This window comes from Neovison vison, chromosome 3 (genome assembly GCF_020171115.1).
Source record: "Neovison vison isolate M4711 chromosome 3, ASM_NN_V1, whole genome shotgun sequence".
Lineage (NCBI taxonomy): Eukaryota > Metazoa > Chordata > Mammalia > Carnivora > Mustelidae > Neogale > Neogale vison.
In genome coordinates, this window is record NC_058093.1 from 66,016,089 (window position 1) to 66,028,907 (window position 12,819).

General features: G+C 41.7%; 1 protein-coding gene and 1 pseudogene across 1 annotated transcript in view; one reads left to right on the plus strand and one right to left on the minus strand.

Annotated features, from left to right (window-relative positions):
- Positions 1-12,819, minus strand: part of LRP2 (LDL receptor related protein 2) — a 207,030-nt gene that overhangs the window by 50,427 nt on the left and 143,784 nt on the right. Inside the window, exons 45-49 of the mRNA XM_044242279.1 lie at positions 10,920-11,045; positions 9,281-9,400; positions 6,602-6,733; positions 5,001-5,202; positions 174-469 (exon numbers count right to left, since the gene is read on the minus strand). Of these exons, the coding sequence (XP_044098214.1) occupies positions 174-469; positions 5,001-5,202; positions 6,602-6,733; positions 9,281-9,400; positions 10,920-11,045 (876 nt within the window). The remainder of the gene's footprint in view (positions 1-173; positions 470-5,000; positions 5,203-6,601; positions 6,734-9,280; positions 9,401-10,919; positions 11,046-12,819) is intronic.
- On the plus strand, positions 11,447-12,346 carry LOC122902077 (annotated as a pseudogene).

The following is a 12,819-nucleotide window of genomic DNA, read 5'->3' on the forward strand; positions in this document are numbered from 1 at the left end:
CATATACTAAGAAATGCTTGCCTTTTGATAAAAAGACAAAGACAAGCAACAGTAATTTTCTGGTAACAGTCTACTTAAGAGGACAACTGGCAAGTCCTGGTGAGTCATGAAGTGTTGAGAAACCACATTCAGTTCCCCGGTTTTCCTTTTCCCAAATCCTCTGTTATACTCACCACATCCTTTCTCATCACTGTTGTCCAAACAGTCATCTAGGCGGTTGCATATTTTCACCATATCGATGCAGTTCCCATTGTCACACTTGAACTGATGAGGGGGGCACGTGGTCTCTGGAGTGTGGCACAGGTGCTCCAGCTCGTCAGACCCATCACCACAGTCATTCTCCCCATCACACATATACTGCTTATATGTGCACATCCCGTTCTGACAGGTGAACTGGGTCTCGCTGCAGGTGGGGTAGGAGCAGTCCCTCTCATCGCTGTAGTCCCCACAGTCATTGCGCCAGTCACACCTGTGTGATGAGACCAGTACCACTCCTGGAGAGGCTGACAAGTCCCAACTATCACACACTCAGGGCCTTGCTTCCTCCTCTGTCTACCTGAATGTCAGGCCGACCATTTCAGTCACAAGGTTACCCAGGTCCTTAGTTCCCCCTCTCCTGGAATCGCTATCTACCCCACCAATCTCCAGCTCTAGAAGAATCTAATATTTAGCATTCCATATGATCTCCCCAGGTGCTGGTGGCTACCATTAGAAATGGCAATCTAGAGATCTTAAAAATAACTGCATTCCTTTTTAAGCAGTCAACAAATTAAACATAAACTCATAGTTCTGGAGTTCATCAGATCTGTTCATGAGACAATGAGATGACTTATGGGCACAGGCAAATTCCTAGGCAGCCAGATGACAGAAGTGCCCACCGCCAAATGAACATGTATTATACATGGGAAGATCACTATGTGTCCTCCAAGAGCATGTAGGTATCTTCCGATCAGAGTAGTGTTTACATTGTCCTGTTCCTTCCATCTTTAATCATAATACCCTGCCACCCACCATGAGCTGTAAGTAGTCATGGTGCTGGAAAGAGGTAGAACCAGTAGAACAGCACGGCTGTGGGCAAAGAACAAGGCACTTCCTAGTCCTATTTGGGGACCTAACATGCCCAGGCATCACAAAGACAGTAAGGTTCCCTGAAGTTCTGTAAGCCAGACTGCTATTTCTTTTCTACATTATTCCAAAATCCCTGGTAAATGATGATTACTGAAGGGGTTCCTGCTGACAGTAACAAAACATAAGCATAAAGGAATCATGGAATTCACAAGCAAGGAATTAAGTATAAAAGCACCTTGGATAGGGATTGGCAAAGCTCGTGCTTGACAATTCATAAAAGGATTTACCATGGAGGGCATAGGGCCTAGAGGCTTAGCATTAGAAGATGTCAAGGTACCAAAGCTGAACGTGGTCAGTTTTATAACTGATCTATGGTCAGGTCACTAATGAGCAATGCCATCCATAAACCTACGGCACTGGCTAAGTGACTTAGAACAAAATGTGTGTGTGTAATAGTAAAGAAAGTTGTGATCAGAGCAAGCTGGTTCAGCCCCATTTGTTCTCCCAGGAGCTGCTTAACTCATTTCCAAATGATCTGAAACACAAACACTTTCTTTCCTCTAGCTTAGATCCAACTCAAAAGGAAGAAAAAAAAAATAGTCAGTTTGAAAAGTAAATCAGAAGGTTTTTGGACATAATTGAACATTACTATTACAGCAAATGGCTCACAACTCAGTCTTATCCAGATTCCTCAGCAGCATCAGTAATGAGCTAGGAAGAAAAAAGTCAATAGGAAAAATGATCCCCTTTACCATCTCTCAAATGGGGGAAAACACATTGTGCCAAGCAAGCAAAAGTGCACAGTAACAGGTCTCTTATTAGCAGCTAGTGGCACCCCCAAGCAAACAGAATCTGGAGTTATTTTAGAGCCTATAGCTCAGGTTTACAGAGAAGCAGTATATTTTCTGTTCTGCCATGGCCCTTGGCTAAAGCAGTTCTGAAAGCTCAGCCGAAACAAAACAAAAAACTAGGATGAGAGAAAGGGGAAGGAAGGTGGAAGGGAGTGTAGAAAAGAGGAAATAAGTATCAAAGAAAAGAAAGAATCAGTGAAGGTTTGGTAGGACAGGGGTAAGTCAGCTACAAGATCACACTGATCATGGAATTGTGAAGAAAGAGCTCAGAAAGGAAGTAGACAAAATCTAGAATCTGATGAACATTAAGAACTGATAGAAATCTCTTCTGTAGACTATAAGGCTAGGTTTCCAGAATATATCTCAGACTGATGATACTAAGTATTTCCTGAATTCAGAACAAATCACAGTAGAGCATGCTAGAACTCTTGAGCAAGGAGGGAGAAAATACAGGTAAGGATTTATTCATTTTCCCTTCTGAAAAAACTGATCTATAGAACACATCCCCATCAGTTAAATACAGACAAAGCAGAGTGAAATACGATTTCACTACAAAAGCTATTTCACTACAAAAGCTATCTGCTAATACTACCACCAACAGCAGTGTCTTCTTGGGCTTCCTCACTACCATTTCTGGTTCTAATGCCAAGTCCCTGTGCCTTCTGCAGCATTCACAGAACATGACATAACCTTCTCTGGCTTCCTCAGGTGTACCACCGTGAACACACAGCACCAGACTCCAGCCCTCAGGACCTGTGGAGAGGACGCCTGGCCCTCAGGACCTGTGGACAGGCTGCCTGGCCCTCAGCCAAGGGTCTAAGAAGCTCAGCTTCTCCGAGTTCGAGCCTGTTTGCTATAGCTTTCCCATGTCCTTCCTTAGCAGGCCATAAGCCGACAGTTCTTGTTGCTCTCAGTCTACATGTATGTCCTTTCACAGTCCTTGGCATGTGCTCTTCTCAGCTCCAGTTCTGTGTGTCCAAGTGCCTCACACACATTTTCACCTCAGCAAATTCCATGCTATCAAACTCCCTCCTGGGCTCCCCTCCTTTTGTTGGTGTTCTTACTATGCCCCTAATCCATCAGGATTGAAGGAAACATATCCTTTATCTTCTCAGTTTCCCTACATACCCCAAAATTTGCCAAGTGGGGATAATGAGAAGGTGGGCCACCAAAAAAAAAAAGATAAACCTTTGGAATGGCCCATTTGGAGAAAACAGTAAGAAATCAACCAACAGAATATTACAGGAGGGGTCCCCAAAACTGGCAGGCTGTGCACAAGATCTATCTGACCCACAGTGTTCTTAGAATTTTACATTTTGCTTCCAGCATTTAGAATCAGGGAATTTAGGGGGCACCTGGGTTCTCAACTGCTTAAGCACCTGCGACTCTGGATTTCAGCTCAGGTCACGATCTCCTGCCGCTGCCCCTCGGAACAATTTGTTACTTAAAATGTAGCCCCTGGAGGATTTTACTAGTTGCCAAGCACATTTAGAGATGGCCTTAAGAAATACATCGACTAGCAACAGGTCTTTGGGGAGAAGGATGATATACGACTGTGAAGCTGGGCAGCTGGAGATGCCCGGCTCGCTCAGGGCGGAACGCTGCCTGCTCCTTTCTCTTCCCAGAAGCGCCCGGTGTTAGTTAGATGAGTCCTTTGAATGTGCTTGATAAACTCTGTCCTCCTTCCTGCTTGTCTGCAAGACATGTGACTAACGTTTTGACTTTCATCAGTCCTTCTGTTGGCTATTGTTTCTATCCAATAAAATAAGACTGTGGAGTTGCTCATGGCAACAGTCCTTTTCAACTGTTGTCCCCTGCTCCCAGTCTCTTGCAGCTGAGTTGTCTGTGCCTAATTCTTCTCCTGTCGCCGACTGGAAGCGGCAATCTCTGGGTTGTGAGACTGAGTCCTGCATCAGGCTCTATGCTGAGCATGGAGCCTGCTTAAGATTCTCTCTTTCCCTCTCCCTCTGCCCTTTCCTCTTCCCCTCCTCCACCCTCCTCAAAAAAATTATAAAAATAAATAAAATCAGAGTATTTAATATGAAAATCCAGATTTCCGCTTCTCTCAAAATAGAACAGCATGGGACGTCTGGGTGGCTCAGTGGGTTAAAGCCTTGGCCTTCAGCTCAGGTCATGATCCCAGGTCCTGGGATGGAGCCCTGCATCAGGCTCTCTGCTCAGCGGGAAGCCTGCTTCCCTCCCTCCCTCTCTCTCTATCTGCCTATTTGTGATCTCTGTCTGTCAAATAAATAAAAAAAAAAATCTTTAAAAAAAAAAAAAAAAACAAAAAAAAAACAAGGGCGCCTGGGGTGGCTCAGTGGGTTAAGCTAAGCCTCTGCCTTCGGCTCAGGTCATGATCCCAGGATTCTGGGATCGAGTCCCACATCGGGCTCTCCACTGAGCGGAGAGCCTGCTTTCCTCTCTCTCTCTCTGCCTGCCTCTCTGCCTACTTGTGATCTCTCTCTGTCAAATAAATAAATATAAAATCTTAAAAAAAAAAAAAAACACTCCTGTGCACTGCAGAACTAGAACATGCACTCTCAGCTCAACTCACCTGCTTCTCCCCAATGTCTCACTGGCTCTAAGCCTAAGTGCCAAAGCTCTGCTCATGATCATGCCTGTACTGTTCTTTTTCTTACAGCAAAGAGAAGAAAATCAAGTATCTTGTACCCTTGCCTCTACTCCAAGTGGAAAACCAAGATTTCACCTGCTTTAAGAAAGAATTTTCTTTTATCAAGCCCACCTCATTTATTTCCCTGGACCTCGCGCCAAGGTTACATTGCGCCTTTCATGAGCCATAAGCCTTTTTACCGTCATGGGCTCCCTCCTCCAGGAGCATATTAAAAATTATATTTAATGATTACATTGGGATAAAGGCAGATATATTAATCTTACACATTAGAATACTCTCTTTGATCTTAACTTTCCTTTTTTTCCTTTGATTTTAAAAGGAATCCAAACATTTTCATGGGCCACTAAAAGTACGATGATCTTAGGCATTGTGGCCACCATGCCTAATGGAGGTTAGCCCTGCCCCTCTGTATATTTGATGTTACTGGAAAATCTGAAGCCCCAATTCACCTGTATGAGTGTGGAACACACAATCCATTACTACAGGTGAAATCACTGCCAGAGCAAGACCTCCTGGTGCAATTCTGATGCTCATCATAGCCATCCGTACAATCCGCATCACCATCACAGACCCAAGACTGGGGAATGCACCTCCTGGCTGGAGGCACATTATTTACACAGAGAAACTCAGAACTTGAGCAGTTGTGGCTCTCTGAAACCAAAGCACACAAGAAACAGAAACCACATGAAAACTCATTCCAGTAGTCAAATTCATTCTGAACCATTCCCCTTGCTTTACGTTACTTACTAGTGAGAGGGATGAAAGGAAAGTAGAGTACAACAGGTGGACAAGTCACATTGCTTTCATGTAACAGAGTATAATAAAAAAATACCTTCAAAATTCCACTTTAATTGCTCTAGACCTTGGATTTTTTTCAAGAAGAAATAAAACATAATAAAGCACCTCATTTAATTTACCATAAAATTAATGTAAAATAATACTTTTCCCTTAGAGCTTCAGAAACCTGCTCCCATTTTGTTATTTGTGTACCAAAAATGCCTCATACTTGGTAAAAATGTTTGGTTTATAAAGTGTACTCACAAAAACAGAGTATGCGATAGGTATTTTTATGCCAGTTCTACAGATAAAAATTGGAGCTCAAAGTAGAGGACCTCAAGTCATAGAACTTTCTGAAGACCTAGTGCTTTAAACATAGGTCTTTTTTCTCCAAATTTAGGCTTTTACAACTATATTACAGCTACCACCCAAGTAGAATAAGCATATGTAGGAACAGAATATATCACCAAGACTTGTGAGAAACCCTGACACTGTCAGGAAAGAGAAGAGATGCGAACACATCATCATTAATGCTTGCAGAATAAAAGAACCGGCATTTTATCCAATCTCACTGTGATTGAATGGGAGAAAAAGAGGGGGAGTCTTGGTGAGGCAAGATGGGAGAAGTACATGCTCTAGTCTATGTTTGTGCAGCTGCCAACTGTCCATTTCAATGGATGGCGTACACATGGAACTATAGACAGCCACCAAAGTCAATGACATATGGGGTTGCAATGAAATGCAAACATCAGGGAGCCATTGTTTTTATTGCTGATCATGAAAAGATACTCTTCTAAGACATCACAGTTCGAAGAGTTCCATGCTCTATTGGTAATGGAAAATGGTGTTCCATGGTCTGTTCCACAAATTACACAAAAGAAATAACCCTCCCACTACCCACTCCTCAAAATAATAGCAACAAGGTAATCAATGAAATTTGAGGCACAGTTAATTGCTACACTGGTTAAGGCTGCTAGTAAGATTGGCCAATTGACTTCTCTTTATCTGCTCAAGAAGTTTAAGACATTATTCCCGTCAGCTAAATGCAAGAGAAAGACAATAAACATTAAAATCATTTTCTATCATTTTAAGGCATTTAAGTAGATGCTCTCAAACAATTTCAGAGTGGAAAAATAAAGGTAACAATTTATCAGCATGCACTCAATTAAAGAGGAATCTACCAGACAGTCATACTCTTTCCAAAGACAAAAAAACCAATCTCCCGAGTTTCCTTAGAAGGTAACTCTGCGGAGGAACAAATGGTTTCTCTTACCACAGTGGTGCCTTTCATCCTCATCACTCATGTCCCCGCAGTCATTATCTCCATCACAGATCCATTCACTTCGAATGCACCTCCCACTGTCACACTTGAACTCATTACTTAAGCATGTTACTTCATGGTACTCTGAGAAAAGATTAAAAAAAAAAAAAAACAGTCTCAGGAAAAAAAATGGTTTGCAGTCTAAAAAATCTTAGAAGAAGCCTGCTATCACATGGGCTGTCTAAAAAACCCGAGGAGAGCATTACCTAGCTATGAACAGCTCTGCTGGGTCCTCCAAGGAGACCTGTACCAGTGACCAATGGTCTGCGACTGAAGCACTTGATTGATGGTGGAAAGCCCTCACTATTTTTTGTTACTAGGATGTGATTTGCTATTTCCTTACAGGTATGATAGAGAATTAACAGTCTTTTCCCAAAAGGATATAAACTACTACTTCACACATTCCATTTTTAAGTCTACTTTTCATCCCAGAACATTTTATTTGATGTAGACTATCCCCCCAGCATACCTGATCTCCATTTTCCTCTTCTCTTTTTTTGCTTTTCTCCATAGGACTTACCACCTTTCAACATGCTATATAATTTACTTATCTGTTTTGCTGCCTGTGTCCCCTCACCAGAATATAAGCCCAACGTGGGCCCCAAAGTACTTAGAACATAAGCACTCAATAAATATTTGTTGATTTTAACTGATAAGACACGTGATGCTTTAAATTAGTCATCACTGACTCAAATTCTTTCATCATAAACCTACATGTCCTTATCAACTATTTGCCATAGGCCCATACACACAGGGTCCCCTCAAAATTAACCTAAGGCAAAAGAAAATTAGCTGCTAAGAAAGGAGTGTACATCACCATAGCTTTTTAAGAGACAAAGCCACTCTTGACACAAAAACACCACTTTTAGAAATTTAGCCCAGAAGAATCTTCCCACATATGCACTAAGAGGTTTCTAAAAGGATGTTCAAATAAATAAATAAATAAATAAATAAATAAATAAATAAATAGGTGTTCACCCCAGCCTTACTTTTCATAGTGAAAAAAAATGAAAACTATCTAAACATCCATCACTTAGGCAAAGGAAAAGACACTTGGGCCACCCACACTTCAGAGTAATATTCAGCAGTGCCAAGGAATGAGTAGATCTGTGTTCACTAACATGCTGACAAGGTGCAGTTAAGCTGAAAGGGGCAAAGCTGCAGGAAAATATGCATAGTAAGATCTCTATTTGTGTTTTAAAAATTATATATGAGGATATACAGCAGAAGGTAAGGAGAATTCACACTCACCCTTTGCAGTGATTATCTCTGGGGAGTGAGATTAGAGAAGGCTGAGAAAATGGAAATTTTGCTTTTTTTGTATACACCTTATGACTTGTAATACTCTTACATATTATGAGAATGTATTCATAAATATGACATGCAGTTGGTACCACTTACTGACTCTGTCAGAAAGTATACTTACTCTTCATACTTTTGAACCCATCATTCATATATCTAAATCATTCCCTAACACTATTCTACTCATAGTTATGTATTTCTATTAAGATCCTCAAAACTCTACATGTTCTTTGCTTTCCACAAAACTTTCAGTGTTGGGGAAAAAGAACTTGGCAAAGAGCTTCAAATACCACTCTCCTGAGAGTGAACAGGGACAGAAAATAGTCTGAATTCATCTATAAAACTATAAAAATGGTACGAAGAAAACACCCCCCAAATAAAGTTTTATATATGATGACTGTACTGTAGATGATTGGATTATAACAACGGGGGAATAAAAACCATTCAAGTGGTTAAAATTGAGGAAATTAACTCAAATATAACCACTTGATGGAATACTATACTGCCATTAAAAACAAGCATGAAGACTGTGTAACAAAGATCAGCAAACTTTCTCTTCACCAGACAGCAAATATCTTAGGCTTATAGGACATACGTTCTCTGGCACACCTACCTGATACTGCCACCGTAGCACATAGCAGCCACAGACAGTATGTCGCTGCCTTCTAATAAAACTTTATAATGCCAGGCAGCTGGCCATGGCTGTAGTCTGCAGAATGATTTATTAACAGATAAAAAAAGCAATGACCATTACATTATTAAAAATGTGCATGGATATAGATTAGAACTTGTAAAGGTTAACAGCAGCCTCCAAATACGAACAGGTAGAAGTGCCTCCAGGAATACAACCAGAGGGACTCTATAACTTCTTGGGAAACTCAGATGGCCATGGGACCTTACCTCATAAGCTGGCACACAGACCAGGAGGAGGATGTGTGCCATAATATGCCTCTTCCCTTTGGATACAGTCATTCTAGTCTCTTTTGGATCCTCCCACAGCCTTGTGGGCTACAACTGAACCAAATTCAGAAATCCCAATTCACAGTCAATTAAAATTAATTGAGTTCTACAAGCCAGGCACAGTATTAGGTGCATCACCAACATAATTTCATTTCATGGACATCAGTCAGCAGCCTCTATAGGCTGATCCCTCCTCACACTAACAGGTTTTTAAGGACTCTGCTGAGTGGTTTCACCCTCTTAGCTGAAAGCAGGAGCAGGGAACACAAACAGTAGGCAGCTCTGGTCCTAGGCTGTACTTGGAAGCAGTGGAAGAGTTTCGCTCACTGCATCATTACACTTGGCATGCTTGCTTGCTTGCTCTCTTACCACAAGTGGCCGGTTCATCAGAGCCATCAGGACAATCTCCTTCCTCGTCACAGTACCAGTGTCTCGGGATACAACGTCCAGATAGGCAGGCAAACTCGTCACTGCTGCACGTGTGAGAAGCTGAGGACGGAGGTAAAACCCAGGAGTAAAATACAAGCTTGTTCCCGTCAACCTTAACCATCTGCCCACAGCTCTGAACTAGGTAACTGGTGCCAGGGAAGGAAGGCTGAGACCTGGAAAAGGGTTTTATATTAAGATTTGTATGGGGAGGAAGGGATGGGGGTGCCGGGAGAGAAGGCCGACAGTACTGTTTCAGTTTTCCAGAATTTCTCTTTCTAGATTCTAGAAACCCAACAATTAAATTGTGTTTGTTAGAAATATCTAAGAAATATCTCTTTGATCCATGAAACCACAAGTTATGGAGAAGAAGGTTTGGCTCTATGTTGTCCGCAGTAACCTAAAATTGGATTAATTCTATGGAAATAGTATGAAAAGCAAAAACAACATATAACCGTATCTGAGCTCAGCACACATGGTTCTAGAAAGAAAGTTGTGCTCTTATTCATTTTTATGGGATCTTTATTTGAGTAAAAATGACTCTACATATGTTCGATCGTTGATTAATTCACATAACCTTAGGTAACCCTGATCAGATGTATTTTCTAAACTGTTATGTGGGTAGTATAAACCAAAAACAAGTCTTACAATTCTTCTGGTCTGCAAGGCCCCTTGCTTTGGCCCAAGATATCAGATGATTTGCCAGGGGTAAAACTGATCAGGAAGCAGAGGCCCCTGAAAGGTTAGTGCTGTCTCTAATCTATATGTCCTATTCTGATGGCTACATCCTGAATACTGCTTCTTCCTGCGGATGTTATTACAACCGATGCCTGCTCTTGGCCTATACCTTCCTCTGGTGATAATTACTAAATTCTTTAATTATGCACCTATTACACTAATAGACTCACAGTTACTGAGCTTAAGAAAGGCCTCCTGGGCGCCTGGGTGGCTCAGTGGGTTAAGCCGCTGCCTTCGGTTCAGGTCATGATCTCAGGGTCCTGGGATCGAGTCCCACATCGGGCTCTCTGCTCAGCAGGGAGCCTGCTTCCTCCTCCTTCTCTCTCTACCTGCCTCTCTGCCTACTTGTAATCTCTGTCAAATAAATAAATAAAATCTTAAAAAAAAAAAAAAGGCCTCCTGATTTAATCTATAAATACAGGAAAATGCTTGACTGAAAATGAAATAAAGTTTTCTGAAATTCAAGCGTATTAAAAAGATACAAAAATTCTTGCAGTTACTAAATAGTAACTATAATCAAATGAAGAGCAAATTTAAGGGCTTGACAAGCACATTCTGCCTGGGGTTCCTGAAGACAAAAGGCCCTTGACTATGGGAGAAATGGCTCTGCAATTATAAGAAGTCAGGGACCACAGCAAGTCTCTGAAGAAATATTTGGAGTAGGGGATCCATCCAGAGAACAGAGATAGGGGCTGCTTACACTCTTCCAATCACAAATCACATACTAAAGTAACTGCCTACTGCATCTACCCATTCAGTCAACTTGAGCTGACTAGTAGCCCGAAGACCTTTAGCTCCAGATACGCATCCCTGAACCACAGAAGGAACAGCCTGGCTCTCTTACCACAGAAAACAGGGCTTTCATCACTCATGTCTCCACAGTCATTGTCTTCATCACACAAGTAAAAATGAGGAATGCAAATATTTGTCGTCTGACATTTTATATAGCCGGGCTGGCAGGTGCGATCAGCTTCGAAAAGATAAAGAGAAACATTTGGAACAGATCCACCTCATACACAGAACATTAAAAATGTCCATGCTAACAAAGCTACTAGACTCAAAACACCAGAAGGGAAGCATGTTTAACGCTCTCACAAAGGCATCGTCCACAACATTCATTTTCTACCATCGCTTCTAAAGTAGAAAGAGGTATTTCCAGCTGATGGGGCTGGGGGTATGCTTACTTTGTAGTTTAAGTCATCCATTTTAATTATTTAATAGCACCAACAAGAGTCTCAACACATAGTTAAATAAACTATGGTGTATCCACACAATGGAGTAATACCTAGCTATAAAAAGCTCTAAACACTGGTAAGGAATGATGGTATGATCTCCAGCACATGTTGTTAACAGAAAGAAAGCAAGATTCAAAAAACCACAGACTATCTTTTGTGTGAGAAAAAAACTATGTTTGTGTAACAACAGAGAGAGATGCTTATGGTAAAAAACAATAATCTCCAGGCTTCCAAGATGTTGAAAGGAAAAGGCTATATGGGGAAGAAGGTGGTCCCAGCCCCTTCTATTCTAAAAAAGCAGGAAGCCAAGAAGGTGGTCAGTCTTCCGTCTGAGAAAAGGCCCAAAATTTCTTGCATCGGACAGGACATGTAGCCCTAAAGGGACCTCACTAACTTTGTCAAATGGCCTGTCTACACCTGGCCACAGTGGCAAAGGGCTATTCTCAGTGAACATCAAGCAGCACCTCCCACAATTAATCACCTCATGCAGGCTTTGGACAGCCAGAGAGCTTCTCCACCACTTAAGTTGGCCCATAAATACAGACCAGGGACAAAGCAAGAGAAGCAGCAGAGACCGTTGGCCCAGGCTGACAGCTGCTGGCAAAGGGGATGTCCCCACTAAGCAGCTGCCTGTCCTTCAAGTTGGGGTTAATACTGTCACCACCCTTGGTATGAAACAAGGCGGCTCAGCTGGTAGTGACTGCACATGCTGTGGATCCCACTGAGCTGGCTGTCTTCTTGCTTGCTCTGTATTGTAGGATGGGCGCTCCCTTCTGCATTATCAAGGAGAAGGCCAGGCTGGGCGTCTGGTGCATAGAAGACCTGCACCACTGTCACTTTCACACCGGTTAACACAGAAGACAAAGGAGCTCTGGCTAAGCTAGTGGAAGCTATCAGGACCAAAGACAATGACAGCTATGATGACATCCATGGTCAACGGGGAAGCAATGACCTGGGTCCAAAATCCATTGCAAAGCTGGAAAAGGCAAAGGTTAAAGGACTCGATGCTGTTGAAGATTCTGTACATAAAAAGTAATAAAAAGCTCTCTTTCAGCTAGTGTCAAAAACAATAATGAAAAAATAAAATAATGGCAGTTCTCACACCTATGGATAGATTGAGAATAGATCAGAGTGAGTGGAATGGAGAAAACTGGAGAAAATGGAAAAAAAGGAGGTAAGACTGCTGTGAATATACTTCATCATATAATTTTGACCACAGAACCACGTATTATTTTGTATAAATGTAAACAATGAAATAAAAAAATGGGAAAAGGAAAGCAATTCCTAAAATTTGGAAATAGTTAACAGAAGCAAGTACTACATCAAGTTAATAGCACAACAATTTAAAACAAAAAGATGGAGGCATAATACTCCATAGTATATATGGACCACATCTTCCTTATCCCATTCGTCCGATGAAGGGCATCTTGGTTCTTTCCACAGTTTGGCGACCATGTCCATTGCTGCTATAAACATTGGGGTAGCAACATGGACAGGACTGGAAGAGAT